General features: G+C 38.5%; 1 protein-coding gene across 4 annotated transcripts in view; it reads left to right on the top strand.

The window, feature by feature from the left end:
* Positions 1-20679, top strand: part of NR1H4 (nuclear receptor subfamily 1 group H member 4) — a 78401-nt gene that overhangs the window by 54463 nt on the left and 3259 nt on the right. For 2 of the 4 annotated variants that reach the window (XM_040234904.1, XM_040234906.1), the window contains 5 exons: positions 2121-2261; positions 4424-4557; positions 7724-7822; positions 8143-8242; positions 13126-13272. In XM_040234904.1, coding sequence (XP_040090838.1) covers positions 2121-2261; positions 4424-4557; positions 7724-7822; positions 8143-8242; positions 13126-13272 — 621 coding nt within the window. Of the gene's footprint in view, positions 1-2120; positions 2274-4423; positions 4558-7723; positions 7823-8142; positions 8243-13125; positions 13273-20679 lie in introns of all 4 variants that reach the window. The other 2 variants (XM_040234903.1, XM_040234905.1) reach the window with 1 other exon arrangement.

The following is a 20679-nucleotide window of genomic DNA, read 5'->3' as shown; positions in this document are numbered from 1 at the left end:
TCATGGACCTAACATTCCATGTTTCTATGCAATATTGCTCTTTACAGCATTGGACCTTGCTTCTATCACCAGTCACATCCACAACTGGGTGTTGTTTTTGCTTTGGCTCCATCCCTTCATTCTTTTTGGAGTTATTTATCCACTGATCTCCAGTAGCATATTGGGGACTTACTGACCTGGTGAGTCCCTCTTTCAGTATCCTATCATTTTGCCTTTTCATACTGTTCATGGGGTTCTCAAGGCAAGAATACTGAAGTGGTTTGCCATTCCCTTCTCCAGTGGACCACATTCTGTCAGACCTGAGTCCAAACTATCCTTCAAAAGTCAAACTCTTATCCTTCTCCATCAGAGGACAGACAGACTGAAAGCCACAGTCACAGAAAACTAACCAATCTAATCACATGGACCACAGTCTTGTCTAACTCAGTGAAACTATGAGCCATGCCACATAGGGCCACCCAAGATGGATGGGTCTTGTTGGAGACTTCTGACCACTGCTGACCCACGCCTCTGCCAGACTCCTGGACACACATGGGCAAGTCTGGGTCAGTCTCTAGTGCGGTCACAGCTCTTTTCTCCCGGGTCCTGATGCACACAAGGTTTTATTTGTGCCCTTGAAGAGTCTGTTTCCCCAGTCCTGTGTAAGTTTTGGCGGCTCTGTGGTGGGGTTAATGGCAATCTCTTCCAAGATGGCTTATGCCATACCCAGGTCTCCTACATCCAGAGGCCCTACCCTAGTGGCAGGCCACTGCTGACAAATACCGCCACAGGAGACACTCAAACACTCAACACCAGTGGAAAAAGTATGGAGCTTTCGTGGGAATTAGGAAAAGATATCCCTCTTCCCCAGATAAGGTCTGTGCACTAAGGAGGCCCTGCTGCCCTGCGCCCAGTGCAAGGGTTGTCGACAGGATCACTTGAGGAGACTGAAAAATATTCCCCACAGCTGAGGGACACCAGAGATTGATGTCTGACTTTCACCTGAGAAGTTGAAAGGTCAAGAGGGCAGGTAGCTGACTGCTCATAGATAGGTGGGAGAAACTTTCTCTGAGTTTGTTGGAGCAGAGAAAATGGCATGGGGTTAAGTCCATGCTAAAGGAGGGACCTCAGAAGAAAGAGAATGGAGGAGAATTGCCAAATTCCTAGAAGCAGAGGCAGATACAAGACATGGGCTAGAAGAGAGACATATATGCCCTCATCAAGGAGAGGGGAGGAGTTCTCAAAATAACACAACCCATGGGATAAAGAGTCAATTTCAGAAATTCGCTAAGTAGAAACCAGCTTCTGACAACACCAGGCAAGTAAGCACTTCCCTGTCACTTCCTCCCCTGCCTCCCACAATTCTTTCTTGATTCACCATGGAAGAGCCAGGAACTATGGTCATCCAGGTCCATGGGTGGAGGAGGAAGAGGAGAAGCAGAGAGGGAGTCAGGCAATCCCTTGCCCTACTCCAGACAACTGAACTGAAGCAGCAGTGGGTATGGCTACATCCTCTTCAGGGACATGCTTATTTTTAAAGCAAGATTTGCATGTTTCTTATTATACCAAGCAGGGTATATTAAGTACTGAAATGAAACATTAAATGTGACCTCTCCCTGTCTGCCTGGTAAAAAGTCCCTTGTTTTTTAAGACAGCTCATTTCTCGCTTCTGATTCTGACCTCTCCATCCAGAACTGACCATTCATCCAGGTTCTTTGCCCCAGCACAGCCCAGGAACACGGAATTTCACTGACTTGGTTGTTTGCATCTCTTTGTTCTCAACCAGCCCATAAACTGTAAGAGGGCAGGTATGACTTATTCAACTCTTTACTACTAGCACCTAGAGCTCATTAGTGGGTAATTGTCTCCCTGTAAAGATACACTAATGAAAGTAATCTATCTTTTAAAACAAAGAGTTTTTCTAAGAGAGGCTATCATTCAAGCATGTCTTTATTTTTGAGAGATAAATCATTAAAATAGCAGCCAATCTGGACCATGCAGTGCAACTGAAAGGACATTTGTCACAGGTATGGTCGGGGATGGCCTGGGTACCCTGCAGGGGTTCGTGAGAAGATGCTCTGCCATCTCAGAAGTCGAGTGTGTTGTTAGGAGCCTCTTACTCCTTTCTGTTTCTTCCCCAGGTTTCTTCAGAAGAAGCATTACCAAAAATGCCGTGTACAAGTGTAAAAATGGGGGCAACTGCGTGATGGACATGTACATGCGAAGGAAGTGCCAAGAGTGTCGACTAAGGAAATGCAAAGAAATGGGAATGTTGGCTGAATGTATGTATACAGGTATTTGCATCAAACAATTAAATTCCACTAAAAATCTCTTAAGGAGGCAGATGTCAGGTAATTCATATGATTAGAATGGTAGGTCACAAATTGAGGAAGGGACTTAGTAAACCATCTAAGTTCTTGAAAAGAATAATGAACCACTGAAATTGTCCAAACTGTCAGCTGCAGAAGCACTTCATACACCTGAAAGAAACAGCTGTATTTTAGTGTTCATTCTTGCAATGAATTATATGTGAAATGAAGTGGCTTTAACATACAGCTAAAATAGCACGTTTTAATTAGCTACAAAGGGTAAAAGTCTAAAATTTCCTCCAAATATAATTTAATATCCTGCTTACTTATTAATTAGCATAAAAATTCACAGCTGTGAGGAAAATTAAGAATTTTTATAAGGTATAACTGCCTCTGAATTGTCTAGATAGAGTTTTAAACCAAGTCGTTTTATTAAGACTCCTTCTTTGTGCAGCTTTGAACCAATTTGTATAGGTTTACACAGGAAATTAACTACTCCGAGTTTTAATATAATTTGGACTTTCGATCAGATAAAGAAACACTGTATTAACTGCTGGCTTTGTGAGAAACTGTAATCTTCATCAGAATTTGGAATGCATGCTAGTATGTAACATATTAATTTTTCATTCTGAAAATTCTGCAGACCCCTCAGATTCTGAGATACGTCCTCTTCTTTCTCAAAACACAAATAGACAAACAACATCACCAAGGAGATGATAACATTCAGAGAGGGAATGCCACATGAAATAAAAACCTTTGGAAGGTGACTCCAGTTCTATTGTTCCCCAACCATAGGCAACTGGGATGGACCCAAAGAAATAATGCGTGCAGGAAGGCGAAAAAAATAGGGCAGTGTAAATAATCCAGCTCTGGATGGATGAAAGTTTTATAGTGGCCGATCACAATCTCTTCTTAACATGTATGAAACAAGAGACTGCAGCAGGGGCTGTGGCTGGAATCCAATCTTACAGTGGAAACACTCACTTCGATCCTAGGTGGTTCATGTTCCTCATCACTTAAATATGAACCTGCTCCAGCTAAGTCCTGAGGACATTTTTCATGAGCCTACCTACAAGAGTCTATAATATTATTTGTGAAAACACAGACTCATCCAGCAACAGATACAGGAACTTTTGTATGATCCTATAAAATACATGCCCCGGACAAAGAAATTCTTGGAGATTTGTTTCATTAACATTGAGAGAATGAGGAAGTTAAATGGAAACATGGGAGATTGTTCTCCACTATTTTAGACTGTTCTGTTTAAGTGAAAATTCATGATGATATTGTATGATTATTCAAAGTGTGAAAGTGTTAGTTGCTCAGTCATGTCCAACTCTGCACCCCGATGGACTGTAGCCTGCCAGGCTTCTCTGTCCATGGAATTCTCCAGGCATGAATATTGGAGCGGGTAGCTAGTACCTTCTCCAGGGGATCTTCCCTACCCTGAAATCAAACCCCGAGTCTCCTGCATTATAGACAGATTCTTTAACTTTTGAGCCACCAGGGAAGTCCCATGATTATTCAAAAAAAAAAATTTCGAAGTCCCCTGGAGTTATTTTCATCTATAACTATATTCTCAATAATTTATACAATTCTGAAAATTAACAGAACTTTAAGATTTTTCCCTAAAGGATGTTGACATCATTTTACCCAACATATTTACTTCTGTGTTTAATGTGAAATTGAATATACTTCTTACAGTACATTATGTAAACATCAATGAAAAATAATATTAATACTATGTTTTGAAACACTAGTTTCTGAGGCCCCCCTAGGCCAGGAAAAGGGTGAGTGTCATTCACCTTCTTTTACTGACTACCTTACATTTGTACAATGCTTTGTTATTACAGATTCTTTGTTTACTCATTTTAAAAAGTGACCTAGTCATATTTAATCTACAAAAAACTCTATAGGGTAAATATCATTTCCATTTTATCAAGGAAGAAACTGAGACTCACAGGAGACATATTTCTTGTTGAAGGTCAAGTCTTACAGTGTCAGCAGGGCTAGAATCAGCTCAGTGCCAGCTGGCAAAGGAGACCGTTAGAGCTGACTATAGCTCAGCTGCCTTGTGACCACACACATTCAATAGGACTTTCCTTGGATGGTGAAGACTCTGCTTATTTTTTCAGGCTTGTTAACTGAAATTCAGTGTAAATCTAAACGACTGAGAAAAAATGTGAAGCAGCATGCAGATCTGGCCATCCATGAAGACAGTGAAGGACGTGACCTGCGACAAGTAACCTCGACAACTAAGTCATGCAGGGTAATGATGGGCCACGGTGTTGGTCAGAACCAGTGGCTGCTGAGCTTCCAGGAGGTTGTGACATGGGCAGGGGGCTTTCAGACGAGGGCCACAGCCACATCAGGATTTCATTTCAAGTGTGCATCAAGTGGATTTCTTCTTTGCTTTTTATTTATTTTAAATGTTTATATATTTATTTGGCTGTGCCAAGTCTTAGTTGCAGCAAACAAAATCTTTAGTTGCACCACATGGGATCTAGTTCCCTTACCAGGAATTGAACCCAGGGGTTCAATTCAATGCCTGTGTTGGGGGCATGGAGTCTTAGCCACTGGCCCACCAGGGACGTCCTTCTTCCTTTTTAATCAAAAGAGTAATATATGCTTCCATATAAAAATTCAAAAGATAGCAAAAGCCATTGCCTTCTCCAGGGGATCTTCCCAACCCAGGGATCAAACCTGGGTCTCCTGCTTTGCAGGCAGACTCTTGACCATCTGAGCCACCAGGGAAACCCATGTAAGCATGGATGAAGTAAAGTAAGTGCAAGCTCCCCATCTCCTTGACTCCATTCCTCTCCTGCTTCCCCGAGTTTGCCAGTGGGAATGGCTTGGGATATAAAGAGGATTTTTTTAAACCACATTTTGATGACATTTTTTCCTTGTCATTGAGAAGGGAGGCTCAGACCAGAAAGGATGTGGATTCAATAGAGGCCTGTGGATTAGTCCTCATGGGGTAAGACAGGGTGAATACACATCTGTGGATCAATAGAGAAAGGCCATTCCCACCGAGGTCACAAATTACCAAAGAAATCCTTTTAGGATTTCAGACAAAATGGAGGAACAGCATCTTGGATGCTTGGCCAAACATATGATGATGATGCCCAGGACTTTTGGAAAAATTTTGACTTTCCATTAGTTGAAAAACCAGTAATCTATGATCAGTCAAGTCATACCTTTCTCAATAATATACCACTGTTGAAAATGTCATCCATGTTTAGTTTTTCAACTATGTTCTGCTGTATTCATTTCAGAAAAAATAATTTTATGTTAAAAGTACAGATGACCCTTAAACAACATGAGGGTGATTAGGGGTACCCACTCTCAGGCAGTTGAAAATCCACGTGTCATTTCACATGCTAGCCCCCCAGTAACCTCAGTTCTGTGTCCGTGAATTCAAAAACCAACCACAGATTCTGTAGTGCAGCAGAACATGTTTAACAAAAGAAATTCATGCATAAGTGGATCCACATAGTTCAAACCCTGTGTTGTTCAAGGGTCAGCTATATTGCTTTGCCATTGTGCTTTGTCAATAATACTTTGGTAAAGGAAGCAACGAGTTGACACAATTAGTCTCATCTCACAAAAGATGCTAATCAGAGGGAAAGAGGTGTTTCGGGTCTGAATTGTCCAGATTGATGACTCACTACTTAAGGGGTTGGTAACATTTCTATAAAGGACCAGATATTTTAGGCCTTGGCCACACAGTCTCTGTGAGAACCATTCAACTCCGCCATGGTAGTACAAAAGCAATATAGACAATACATGGAAAAGCGAGTGTAGTTCTGTTGAAATACATTTATAAAACCAGGTGGATTTAGTCCATGGGCTACAGTTGGTTGACCCCTGTTCCACATAACTACATTTATGTGGAGTCTCCATTTTATATGTGGGAAGCTTTTCTTAGTTATGATTAAACTTTGAATTTTCAGTAATTTTGTGAATTGTCTTGATAGGCTTCATATCCAGATTATTATTTCTTCATAAGAAATACATGAAAGGAATATTTTGCTATCCATGTTTTGTAGATAGGAAAATTAGCCACTTTGGACAAATTTAGTGAAATGTGATACAGTGCCGGGGTCCAGCCCTGGTGGATCCAGGGAAATTCATAGGGGGGACAGCGTTGGCGAGGAAAGACTTATTTATTTATTAATATAAGATTAGATTAGGAAGAAATAGTGTAGTAGGAAAATGAGTGGAGAAAAGAGGCTGATTAACTTGGTTTGCATTGAAAACCAATAAAGTTCCAGACAAGGAACTTGCACCGTCTACGTTGGGCCACCGGCGCCCGTTTGAATATCGGAGAGTGCCCCACCTTGGGCTCTCTCTCTTACGGATCTTAGAAGCCGGGACAAGTAAGTAGACATGGTGAGCCTCCATGCCCCAGATGGGAATTCAGCCTGAAATTAGAGTAAAGAGGAGACACGGGGGAAACCAGTCCTTCCAATGACTTTCCCCGGCCTCTATTGTCTAGAAAGGCCTTTTATACATTTTTGATTATACATAGAGATCAATGGGTAATACAAAATTATGTAGCGTTAGCAGCCCAGACTCTTTCTGTATATTTTTTTGTATACAAAAGGTCTCAGGTGATTTACATTATCTTCTGGCCAAGAGGCTTGCTAACACTTTTTGGCTCTCTTCCTTAATGAATGTTAATTTTGTTTCCCCTGAAATGTTTTTCTTTAATCTGCATCTCCTTAAAGCACTAAAGTTACATCTCTATAGAACAAAGGCGCAGTGGGTTATAACAAAGAAGGTACTTAACTCAAAGGTCTAATGTTGCTACTTGTTTTTTTTATATACCAACTATATCAAGTAAAAGATATGAAAATGTGGCAGCAAGTATTGGCTCAACAAATGAAACCTTTAATCAGTCCTATTCTAATGATTTTGACTCCTCGGAAGCCCCTACATTCCTAGGATGTTTTAAGCTTCCTGTGCCTCCTGCAGTCAGGAGGCCTCAAACAATCACATGCGCAGCTGTACGAGTCCTGCAGGCAGGCTAGAAAGCCATGAGAGGGGTTTTTGGATTGAAACACTCTTTCAAGTGCAGAAGACTAAAGCCTTGCGATGACTTTTTCCAGGCAGGCATATTCTTATTTTGGGGGGTACATGCTCAGGAAATACCAGGGGGAAAACCTGAGATCTGACTCAACCTTGCCCATCAGATCTCTGCTGCATGACCTTGTCACGGGTGGGATTCCTCACGCTGGCTCCCGGCAATAGAGCTTGTCCAATGGCCCAGAGAAAGCAAGTACACATTGTAACAGAGTGCATGCACAGTTTCTGCTATATTTAGGGCTTTTTTCAACAGTTTCTGCTAGCAGTTTACTCTAGATGAATGTATATATGAGAAACATGCTGTATAACCACCTTCCCTAATACCTTTTATTTTTTTGCCAGTGTAGGAGAAAACTGAACTTACCCCAGATCAACAGAATCTTCTTCATTATATTATGGATTCATATAGCAAGCAGAGGATGCCTCAGGAAATAACAAATAAAATTGTATGTACAATATCTGAAAATTATGTATTTGAAGTTAATATTTTCTGGAGCTTTGACTACCTTGGAGGTCAAATGTGTATATGAATATGTTACTTTAAAATGACTAGGGCTTAGAATTAAAGTTATACTTTAAACTTTTTGCTACATCAAACAAAGAGTAAGTCTCATATTTAGCTTGGTAAAAAGCATTTGTTCTCCAAAGATCTGAAAATATGAGTTGGGTCTTAAATTTTATTATATAAATATGATTCTGTAGTCTAATAATTTTATGTTGATTTCTCTGATCTACTTATTGTTTGCTTTTTTTTCTTAAAATTTAGTTAAAAGAAGAATTCAGCGCAGAAGAAAATTTTCTCATTTTAACTGAAATGGCTACCAGTCACGTACAGGTTCTTGTAGAATTCACAAAAAAACTTCCAGGTATCTTTTCACATACTTACTTCTCTACTATACTGTACAGTATTCTTGTGATGTTGAAAGGCAGGTGTCTGTTTATCATCGAATGGCAGTCATCTCACATCTGCTCTAAATTCATGTGTCTACTACAGACACGAAATATTAGAGCCAGATCATGTTCCACTCATCAACAAATCATTTATAATAATTCACCAAATGATAGATTAAAAATTGAAACTTTGCAGAATTGTTATTCATCCATTTATTCATCCAATAAGCATTTTTGATATCTACTCTATACTAAGTGAAAGTTGCTCAGTCATGTCTGACTCTGTGTCTTAACTGCTGTCTCAGATGGTAAAGAATCTGCTTGCAATTCGGGAGACCCAGGTTTGATCCTTGGGTTGGGAAGATTCCCTGGAGAAGGGAATGGCTACCCACTCCAGTTTTCTTGCCTAGAGAATTCCATGGATAAAGGAGCCGGCGGGCTACAGTCCATGGGGTCGCAAAAAGTCAGACACAACTGAGCAGCTAAGACATTCCTCACTATACTAAGTACCTAACAATTACCTTCAAGTAGAGTAACTAAAGGCTAAAAAAATTTTTTAATGTATACAAAGTGCTGTTTGAACAGAGAGAAAGTGGTTCCTATTGTACGTGAGAAAGACCAGGAGGCTTCAGAAAGAATCTTATTTGATTTGGGTATAAAATAAAAAAGGAGTTTTCCTGGTGATAGGAAAGAAGGGGCATTCCAAGTTGAGAGATCTGCTTGTGAAAATGTAATGAGGCATGAACAAGAATAAGATTATTAGAGATGGGAGAGAAGCTTCAGTGTATCTATGGTGGGCTCCTTGGTTTGACATAAGGCAGATTGGTACCAGACTGATGAGGACATAAAGGATTTAATTCTTATCCCCTGGATGGTAAGGAGTTTTGGTGGCTTTATTTATTTATTTATTTATTTTTGAAGTAGAACATGATGAAATTTACGTCACAGAGATATGACTTTATTGGGTGTGTATAAGATGGATTTGAAAAGGGAAGCATTGCAGGTAGTCAGAATCAGTTAGTATGTCTACTGCACCAATCTAGGTAAAGGGCTTGAAATAAAGCAATAGCAGAGAAAGAGAAGAGGAAATGAAGAGAGACTCAAAAATTGATAGGGCTTGAGGAGGGAGAGGGACTTATCCACAATCATTTAGATTGCGTGTGCATGCTCAGTCATGTCTGACTCTTTGTGACCCCACGGACTGTAGCCCACCAGGCTCCACAGTCCATGGGATTTTCCAGGCAAGAAGTGGATTGCCATTCCCTTCTCCAGCTGATCTTCCCAACCCAGGGATTTAACCTGCGTCTCCTGAGTCTCCTGCATTGGCAGGCAGATTCTTTATCACTGAGCCACCTTAAAAGCCCCATTTAGATGGTGCCAGTGCATAAACTGGAATTCAAGATTCTTATCTCCCAAAGTTACGCCCCTCCCCACCCCCCATTTTCCAGCCGCATTATCAATGCTAAGTCAATAGGTTTAAGTTGTTCCAGTGTTTTTAAAATATGTTAGTACATTAGAAACCCATGGTCTCGTAGAGTATATACCTTGTATTGTAGCACAACACTGTAATGTTGTTATAGAAGGTGACTTCTGATGTAGGATTTTAATTAGACATTTAATTTGCTTTCTTTTGCTAGCATTATGCTATTATTTTATTAAATGTGTCATAGATAGATATAAGCTTATGCAAAAGTCATAAAACGTGGGGAGAAAGTTCTTATCATTGAAACATTAATATATCTCATTCCTTTATTAACAATGAAAGAGAAACTTAATTTGTTGCATGCTAATTTAGCTAAAGCAATCTTGATCAAAACCAAGATTGTACAAGAGTGGAAACTGGGTAGGGGGTAGAACTGGGACAGGGAGAATGTGACGTTCTTGGTCACTTATGGGAAGAGGCTTTTCAGTTCAAATGGCCAGTTGGTATTGAACCAAGGAATAACTGAAGAAAAGAAAGAATCTTATTTACAAGAAGGTAGCTTATCTGAAAGCAGTGGAAAGAATCTTTTACACCTCTTCATTTCCAGTGCCTAACATAGTTCCTGAGGGAGAGAAACAATTAATGCATGTGTAAATAATTAATGCATGTTTTATGAGTAAAGTAGAAGGAAAAAAATTTAAATACGGCAGGAAATTAACGGCAAGAAAATCTTGAGAAACTAAGAATATTGATTAACAATAACTTTAGAAATGACATTATTATGTATAATAATAATAGTGATATAATACCAGTATGAAAGGGTGTTTTGTGAAAGACGCGGCAAGAGTCTTTCAGCACTTTGAGCATAACCTGTGCCAGGCACTATCCAGGGTGCTGGAGACTCAGCAAGGCTCCTGCCCTCAGAGGAGCTCTTAGAGTCTTTAAGGTAGTGACTTTTTTTTTTTTTTTTTAAGAGACAGAAAAGACTCAAATTCTTAGAACAGGGGAAGGTTATTCATTACCAATAAGAAAAGAGATGGTTACAGCAGAGCTGCTAATTACAGAAGATGTTCTGAGACTTGCCTTGATCAGGCATTTGTGACACAGATGGAAATGAGACTTCAGGACTGATTTAAGTTTCTGGGTTATATTTTAGGAAGAGAAACAAAGGGGCACAGCTTCTAAAAGTGTGATTCAGAATCTTGGGTAGGAGGTAGACAGGGAATATAATTTGAAAAAGCTTATTCTTTACTCTCACAATCTGATTTTATACTTGGGAAAAATACAAATTATGGAAAAGGACTTAAATGTTTGCTTATCAATGAGGGGATGAATTTAAAAGATTAATGGACTTTGATAAAAAAAAATTCCTACCTTTCCAAACCTCCTTAAAATCATACCTCATAGATCTGGGCTATCTCAGAAGGCAGGCTCAGCAGGCAGGCAAAGAAGGAATCTTTCACTCCACTTTTAAAGTTTTAGATGGAGAAACTCTGAATAAATTGGTGTCCATTGTAAGTAATTCAATCACCTGACCCAAACAATGCAGAAATATATGGAGCAGAAAGTTAGGGTTAGAAAGTCCCCTCTTCACCCACCTGTATCATCTTTATTCTAGGCCATGGTTAATAGAAGTATGGTTTGATTTCTTTCACATATTTTTATCTCTACAAACATATACATACATAGGGTTTTTAACATTTATGAGATCATAAATATATATATATATTTAAGCATCTATGATTTTCACTTGTCCATATGTGTAAATCAGTGTCATGCTTTTAAGAACTGCATAGTATTCTATTGTAATAATAATAGTTAACATTATTTAAGTACTTACTGTATATCAAAAACTGTACTAAGCATTTAATGCAATTGCTTCGTTAGTACTTCTGCCAATCCTAAGGAGCAAGTACTTGTATAATCTCCATTTTGGAGATGAGGAAAGGGAGGCACTAAGATTATGTTTCCTAATACCACAAAGATAGCAACTGTCAGAGACAGAATTTTATTCCAGGTAACCTGATTTTAGAGACCTTATTTTATACTGTCCTCCATACTGTCATATTTTATACTGATTTACCATAATTTATTTAGGTAATCACCATTAATGGACTCTTGCTATGTTTTCAGTTCTTTAATTCATTCATTTATTCATTAAGCAAGTATTTTTGAATGCCTGCCATCAATGTAGTGACTTTTAATTCTTGGCATTACTCTCTTCTGTGAATTCTGTTGCTCTTTAATGCTTTTCCAGAGCATTTAGACTCTGATGGCATTAGTTTATTTCTGTCTGTATTCATGTGTCCATGTGTGTCTGAGTATTAATACATATATGCACACGAGTTTGTGTTTGTTTTCCATTCATTCATTTAGTCATTATAAAATTATTTAGCAAATACTTCTTGGATACAAGTTATATGTCAGGCACTTGGAACAAAAATGAATGAAACAGGCAAAGTTTCTGTCTTCAAAGTTTATACTCTAGGAGAGTGGCAGACAATTAACAAATAAGCCAGTAATCCTATAGTATCATGTCAGACAGTGTTAAGTTCTATGAATGAAAATAAAGAAGGTAGGGACTAGTGAGTGCTGGGAAGTACTATTTTAGGTAGGATCACCCTAAAGCAGAGACCTGCCTACGGTGAGGCAGTGAATAGTTGGAGAAGAGCAAACGCCCTGAAGCAAAATTAGACTTGTGGGCTCACAGCAGAAGCAAGAGTCAGTGTGGCTGGAGCTCAATGACTGAAGAGGAGGTGATGAAGGAGAAAGTGAGGTCAAAGAGGCTGCTGGGGACTGCAGCCTATAAGCCCGCATGAGGACTTTGGATTTTCCAGGCAGCATTATATTTCTTCAGGTCATCAGTTCTTTCCCATATTTCTCTTATTTTCCCTACCCTGATGTGCAGTGCTGAGCTCAGAGCAGACATCTCAACGTGACCCTGATTGTGTTTTTGGCAAGGAGTGTAGAATGCCGCTTCTTCACATAGATTAAAGACTCATGAGTTGGTCAAATATTCATTTAAACCTCTGAGTACATGTAAAATGTTTTCTGGCTTGTGGATACTTCCTTTCTACAGAGTCAAGCCTCTCTGACCCTTTCTGACATGACTAAAATAATGGTTCAAAAACAATACGCTTTGTCTCCAGTAGTTCATCTGAATCAGCCTGTATCTTCCATAGTATACAAGTATATATATTTGGTGTAGATCTGATATCCTTTTTTGCCCAACTCATTGAACAAATCCTGCTCAATGAATATAAAAGTCAGCTTCTATTTGGGGACTATAACAGATACTTATTAACTCAATTTGGCTACTCAGTCTTAAAACAATTACAAAGTCACTTTATGGAAATTTTCTATCAGTGGGGATCGTGAAATATTGTTATAGAACATTCAATTTTTGATACTGATTTGATTATCATCTTCATTCAGGATTTCAGACATTGGACCATGAAGATCAGATTGCTTTGCTGAAAGGGTCTGCAGTTGAAGCTATGTTTCTCCGTTCAGCTGAGATTTTCAGTAAGAAACTTCCAGCTGGACATACTGACCTATTGGAAGAAAGAATTCGAAAGAGTGGTAAGTAATTTGGTTAATGGTAAAAAGCGTTTGTTCCTGCAAGTAAGAATTTGAATATGCCATGAAGGCAGGCCTCTTGCCTGTCTTATTTAATTTATGCCCATTGTGACTAGCATGGAAAATGACACAAAAAAGAAAAGATGCAATTTAAATAGATGCAAATTTTGTGACTTGGTTTAAAAATTCTTGTAATAACAAAATACCAAAAATACTCTTTTCACTGCATTAAGATGAAGGACCAAAGGCGAAATTTTTTTAAATATTGGAAAATTAGTATGATTTTTAAAATAACATAAAGGAGTGGGGATTATTCAGTCTAAAAAAAGATCCATTTATTCAGAATCTTCAGCTATGAATGACTGTGTATCAAGCTATTAATCTATCTCAGTTCAAAGCCAAATAAGAAATAATACCAATAGCAACATTTATACATCACTTATTGGGTTTCAGGCACTATTCTAAATATATATTGGTTCCTCAAATCCTCACAAAAATCCTTTAAGTACTATTATTCTTCCCATTTTATAGATGAAAAAACTAAGAGAGTGGTTAAATAATTTTTTCAGAGATAGACAGGAAGCCTGACTTCAGAAGCCACATGTCCTAACCACTATACTTCACTGCCTCTCAGGTGAAATAATGAATGAATAACACAGTTTAACTTACTGTGGAGGAATACTGTGATGGGGAGGGTATGGAAATGAGAATGTATGGTCTTTGTCTTCGGGAACTCACAGACTAGTGGAGAAGTAAGGTGTATACGCAAGTGATTCCAAAGGAGTGGAAGAGAGACTGTAAGGAATATGTATGTAAAATGAAGTTGAAGCCTAAAGATGTGCCTCCGTTCTGCCAAATCTTCCTGCTGAGTCAGAAAAGACATGTAAAATTACAGTTGAATTATGGAGAATGGTTATGAACTTGTCAAGCCACAAAAGTCTGAAAAAGGCATTCCAAGAGATAGAGCCTTTACAATATAATAATATAGAAATTGCAGGTACAAAGATGTGGAGAAATGAGAGAGCATCCATGTATAGGACTGACAAATACTTTGATATTGCTGCAAGACAGTATTTGTGGAGCTGAAAATGCAGTGAATACTAGATTATTAAGGATGTTGAATGCCACAAAAGTAGCTTTAGTTCTTATGTAATTGGGATTCTTGGTAATATTCTGAACAGATATGATATGATCATAAAAGTACTACAGAAAGATCTTTATTGTGAAAGAAGATTTGGGGGAATTAAGACAAGTAGCAGGTCTCTATAAAGAGACCAGTGCAATAACTAGGTGAGAAAACATGAGGGTCTTATAGACTAAAAATATGTAGTGATCAAAAAGAAAAAACCTTACTTGATAATACAAGTTACAGAACTTGTAATACTGCAAATTTCAGAAAAGTTCAAGAATGAAGTTTTCTAGAACAGTCTGTATAAAGAAACATGCATGCCTCCGGCTCACAAGATACTTTACCCAAACATCAGCCACATATTGTGACAATGAAAACCATCCAAATTCGTGCGCTGCTTCATATTTTTAATCTATAGTGATGCTTCCATTTATTAATATTTATGAATTTGCTTCCCCCAGTGGATTTTCAGAACATTGCCTTTTCCCCACACTATATAAAAACCTGATCTTGCAGGATGACCTTTCAGAATAACTTTATTTTTATGCAAATATAACACATTCTTATTTCTATTGTATGTTTAATTCCAGAATAACATAACATTTCAAAGTTACCCTGTTTAAGCCTACTGCTGCTGCTACTGCTAAGTCGCTTCAGTCGTGTCCGACTCTGTGCGACCCCACAGACGGCAGCCCACCAGGCTCCGCCGTCCCTGGGATTCTCCAGGCAAGAACACTGGAGTGGGTTGCCATTTCCTTCTCCAATGCATGAAAGTGAAAAGTGAAAGTGAAGTCGATTAGTCGTGTCCGAAACTTCATGATCCCATGGACTGCAGCCCACCGGGCCCCTCCATCCATGGGATTTTCCAGGCAAGAGTACTGGAGTGGGGTGCCATTGCCTTCTCCGGTTTAAGCCTACAGAGCTCTTTAAAGAATATAATGTGAAATTTCTTTTCCTGTTCTTCAAATTCATACTCTTTTGTTTGCTATTATTAAATCCCATTACATCCACTAAGATACTGTCTCCCGAGATACATTTACCTAGTGAGGATTACAGTGTTTATTTATGTTAATTGAGGCTTCAGAATATATTTCTGACACAACCTGTGGCTGAGTTTTTTTCATAATTCTAGTGCATCAGTTTTTTATTCCTAATGTGGTATTATGCAAAATTCATTTATAACCTGGAATTTTTAATAAAAATAGGAATAATCATATGATACCATAAAATATGATAGAACTGAAAAGGGCTTGCCAACACTAATTGTTTACATTTTTACATTAAGGTAATTAGCAATAACTTCTCACAGACTTAACAACTTGTTCTGTTATGTTCACTTCAAATTGAAATAACCTCTGAAAACTATAGTGTTTTTTGGCCTTTTTTGATTACCCACAACAGACATAAGTAAAATATTCAATTCAGTAAGTGTTTATCAAGATGACAATATACCTTGTGATTGTGCAATGGTTTGCTTTTACAAGAATCATCTTCTTAGTATTTCCAATGGCCTCTAAAGGTGAGGGCTATGTTCCTATTTTATAATTGGGGAAAGGCTTACATGGGCTGGGTGACCTGCCCAAGGTCATAAAGCTAATCAGCAGACTATCAGGAGATAAACACAGGTGTTCTACTCAAAGCCCAGCACTATTCTATACATTGTACCTGTCACTTGCTAAGATCTAATATTTGCCCACCTACTAGATGGTAGGGAATATAAAGACCTAGTAAGACATGGTTCTTCCGCTTTGGTTGAGTGAGAAGGCACAAGCTGCAGCTATCAATCTGAAATTGCATTTAAGCAAAGAATAGAATGAATGGAGACAATGAGGTCAGAGGAAAGAGAGATGCTTACTGGAGTGATGAAGTTGTTGTAGCATAGTAAAGCATACCGTATATAGTATATTTTTTCTACTTTTTAAATATATATGATTTTGCTGCTTTAACTTTGGCAACTTACACAAAATGAAAATCGTTATAAAAGTTAAAGTCTCTAATGACGCAGATTTAAACTGTCAGTTCATAGACTGTCTTTGAAAGAAAGGTTGGAAATGTACAGAGACAAATGACAGAATATTTATAAGAAAGTTTTAATTCTTAAACTTTAGAAATCTTACAACTTCTCATGTTGCTTTTCAAAGTGGTCACATGATAATTTTGGCATGGGACCAATTTGGGGGTCAAATTATAGGAAGAAACCCCTTCAAAATAAGAGATAGTATTAAAATAACACGTGTCAATATTTCCATTGCCCCTCAGCAGTATTCCCCAAGCCTGTTTTACTTGTCCAGTTTGGGACATTATGTATTTATTTATGCGTTTGTCTCCTCCATCAATCTGTGCACTGCTTGAGGACTGTTCCCAGCAGTAACACAGTGTCTGGCACGGACAAGGTGCACAAAAACTGGTGAATTTGGTTGAGATGAATCCGAAATTTGACAGTCCGAACCCTGGCAACTCCTAAGCACCATTATCCCAAGATAAATTTTAGCCACTCAGACTACTGAAAAGTATTAAATATCTTAAATATTTTAATCAAGGCAACAGTATGGCAAAAATGACTCACTGAGTAGAGGTTAGCAATTGAAACAAAGGCCAAGGTCCAGTCCCTTAGCACCACAAGAATATTCCCATTGTCTGAATGGCATCCTTTCTCCTAGTACATCTCACAGCTATGTAACCTTCATTGCTAGGAACAAACAAAACATAATATTGCATAATTTAACAAGCATTTATTAATCTCCTACTGTGTCTCCAGTAGGATGCTAGTTACTAAGGACACAGATATGAATAAGAAACATCTTTATTGGTCAGGCAGTGTGCCAAGCACTGGGGATAGAGCAGTTGACTCCTATTTTTATAAAATGTAGATGGTATTTCACATTCTCATGGGAGGGAGAGATATGAATTGTGAGAGGTACAATAGAATTGAACACAGAGGAGGACACAACTAATTCTGCTTCAACATGACAGGAAAAGTGCCACAAAAAAAAGCAAAATTTGAACTTAGCCTTGAAATATGAGTAGGGTGTCCTAGCCAAATGAGGATGCCTTGTATATGTGCATTTGTGTTTGATACACACACACATACCTCTGCTTTATTTCTGCTCCCAATTAAAACTAGGAAGTTAATTAGGAAATAAAGATATTTACATTTAAAGTAACTTTAAAGAGCATAGTGTTAATTCTATCACATGGTTATTCTCTCAGAGAATATTTATCATTGGAAAAATAATTTATCAATCACAGACTTTTTTAAGGAAAACAACAGAGAAGCAGAAACAGTGATTTTTTTTTTACAACTAACATTTTCATGGTAGGCTTTGTGATTAAATTAGAAAATAGCCCCCTCTTGTGACCAAAAATCAACTAATTCGACTTAGAACAAGTTTCTGGAGGAGGAAGCAGGAAAACAAGAAAAGACTGCCCCTTCAGGATGATGCTGTTGTTACATTGCTTATGTTAGAAATCGCTGGCTCAGAAATACTTAAAGCATCTCTTTGTTTATGCTGGCATGATTAATTCTGATTATCCACTCTAATTCCAAAAGCAACTTTATATTTATCTATCCTGTAGGAAAATAATTTTTTAAACTCTTCTATTATTTATTTTCTACATTTTTTCTATGTTCACTGTTGGTCTTTACAATGAACATTTACAAGATGAACATTTTTAATAAACATTTTAACCTGTTTTTTCCCCCCAAATTACCAGTTGCAATTAGATAGCTAATGGTATCATCTTTGGAAGGTGAAAGGGATTTAGGAAAACAAAATAAGAAATGAGGTAGTCAAAGATGATTTCATAAATATTTTCAAATCAGTTTCCTGCTTCCCTGGTAGCTCAGTTCATAAAGAATCTGCCTGCAATGCAGGAGATGGGGGTTCAGTCCCTGGGTTGGGAAGATCCCCTGGAGAAGGAAATGGCAATCCACTCCAGTATTCTTGCCTGGAGCATCCCATGGACTGAGGAGCCTGACAGGCTATAGTCCATGGGATCACAAGAGTCGGACACGACTTAGCGACTAAACCACCACCAACCTTATCTCCAAACCTTTATGTATTATTTAAAATAATGACAGTCGTGAGTTATTTTAGGTAATCGCAACTGAAGAGTATAGTACTCAAATATAGAAGACTGCCATTTCTCAAAAGTGAAAAAGAGTGGCCTTATTAACAAATACAGATCTTAGCTTAGCTTTAATACCTAGAAAAATAGGCAAATCACTGATCAGCCAGTTTGTATTCATCTCTAGCAAACTGCAGAATGCAAAAACAAAACAAAAAGCAAAAATATAGCTTTGTAAATACAAAAGTACATGAGCTTAATCAAAGATTAAGATGGAATGAATGTATTGACCCAATTTCCTGAATAATGACAATAATAGTTCTTATTATGATTATTTGCTCTAAAATTTATGAGGGTTTAACATTTACTGAGAGTTTACCATGAACCAGGCAGGATGCTGCATCTGAGCTGGTAGCTCAGATGGTAAAGAATTTGCCTGCAGTGCAGGAGATCTGGGTTCTATCCCTAGGTCAGGAAGATCCCCTGAAGGAAGTAATGGCAACCCACTCCAGTGTTCTTGCCTGGAGAATTCCACGGACAGAGGAGCCTGGAGGGCTACAGTCCGTGGGGTTGCAAAGAGTCGGACACTACTGAACAACTAACATTTTCACTTTCACTATACTAAGTACCTAACAATTACCTTCAAGTAGAGTGACTAAAGGCTAGGCATGGTGCTAACAACTCTACATATTTTATCTCATATAATACTATTGTTACAATTCACATTTCACAGATGAGGAAACTGAGGCTTAAAGAATTTAAGTAATGTGCCCAAGATCAAGTCATAGGTCAGCTTTTAGACTCAGACTTACTACCTCTTTAACTACTATGTCTGTTGGCAACCAGGACTAGTAGTCCCAGCCTACATACTCCAGCTGTCTGAATTTTAAGTTGTATCTAGCTTGATCACGGGCATTCAGTTCAATCTGTAATAGCTGGATAGAGGGCAGTCTTCTACACGATGTCATCCCCAAGTGGTTCAACAAAGACGCTACTGTTAAGAGAGCCTACTGGGGTCGATTAAGCATTGAAGGGGAGAAAAGTGCTATTTTGATTAAAAAAGAGAAAGGCCAGGGATTCTGTTTGAGAAGACTCTTCAGATTCATCTAAAAATGAGGATTCAGACTTTCTGAGCCTGTGAAATGTACTATTAGATGATAATTATACTCTTTTTAGCATTTGGAGTCCAATTTTACTTGGTATGTTTCGACCTAAGCTCTAAGGCTTTAGGTCTAGTTTGGGATGAAATAGAGTTGTCTATTGTGAACCAGTTCTGGAAAACTCAGTCTCATCTTAATTCATCCATAAGTCACAACACAACCTTTCTTTTTTTTCTTTCTGCACAATTTCCTAATCAAAGCTTTTCTGGAGTGGGGCCAAGCACAGAACAAGCCCCAAACTATTTGCTCTTGAATGACTGGAGGAAATGGCACAAAGGAATCTTAAATTATGAAGAGGAGTAAGTTATAAAGGATGAGGAGGGTATTGCAAGCAGAGAAAATAACATGTACAAAACTGAGCAATAAGAATTGTTTAGGGAACTCCAAGTGCCTGAACACAGCTGGAGTAAAGGGTGTGTGATAGAAAGATGGGACCTCTTAGCCACAACTAACAGCCAGGACTCTGAGGCCTACTAGCTTTGGTTTGAATCCTGGTCCCACTTTTCACCAGCTGTGTGTCTGGTCAAGTTATGTAACCTCTCTGTGCTCATCTTATGGGATGTTAGAAAGATTAAATGATTTCCAGTGCAAGAAGTGCACCTAATACATAGTGAGTACTCAAATGTTAACTCCTATTGTTATCATGTGGGTGAGTAGTCAGTGGTGGGAAAGGCCAGGGACAGGGCCTAGAGTTTCCTATGTAAAAAGGAAGACATTTATGCCAAAACCATGGAGAGATTTTGAAGGTCTGAAAGAATTGGGGAGACACGGTGTGGTTTGAATTTTAAAAGGGTGATTCTGGGATGGATTGAAAGGGACCACACTGAAAACAGGAAGACCAGTGAGGAGGCAGGTGGAGTAATCCAGATGAAAACAATTAAAAACTTAAGCTAGGTCAACCAGGTGCCAAGTGAGAGTTAGCTGGTCAAATCCAGAGGACTCAGCACCGGACTGAGTTAGAGGGAGGCTGAATCTTGGTTACCAGGTGGAGACAATTGGGTGGGTGAGGATACCGGTCACTAAGAATGGGAACATCAGGAAAGAAGTGGATTT

Source organism: Oryx dammah, unplaced genomic scaffold (genome assembly GCF_014754425.2).
Source record: "Oryx dammah isolate SB20612 unplaced genomic scaffold, SCBI_Odam_1.1 HiC_scaffold_29, whole genome shotgun sequence".
Taxonomy (NCBI): Eukaryota; Metazoa; Chordata; class Mammalia; order Artiodactyla; family Bovidae; genus Oryx; species Oryx dammah.
This window is presented reverse-complemented; position numbering and strand designations above follow the sequence as displayed.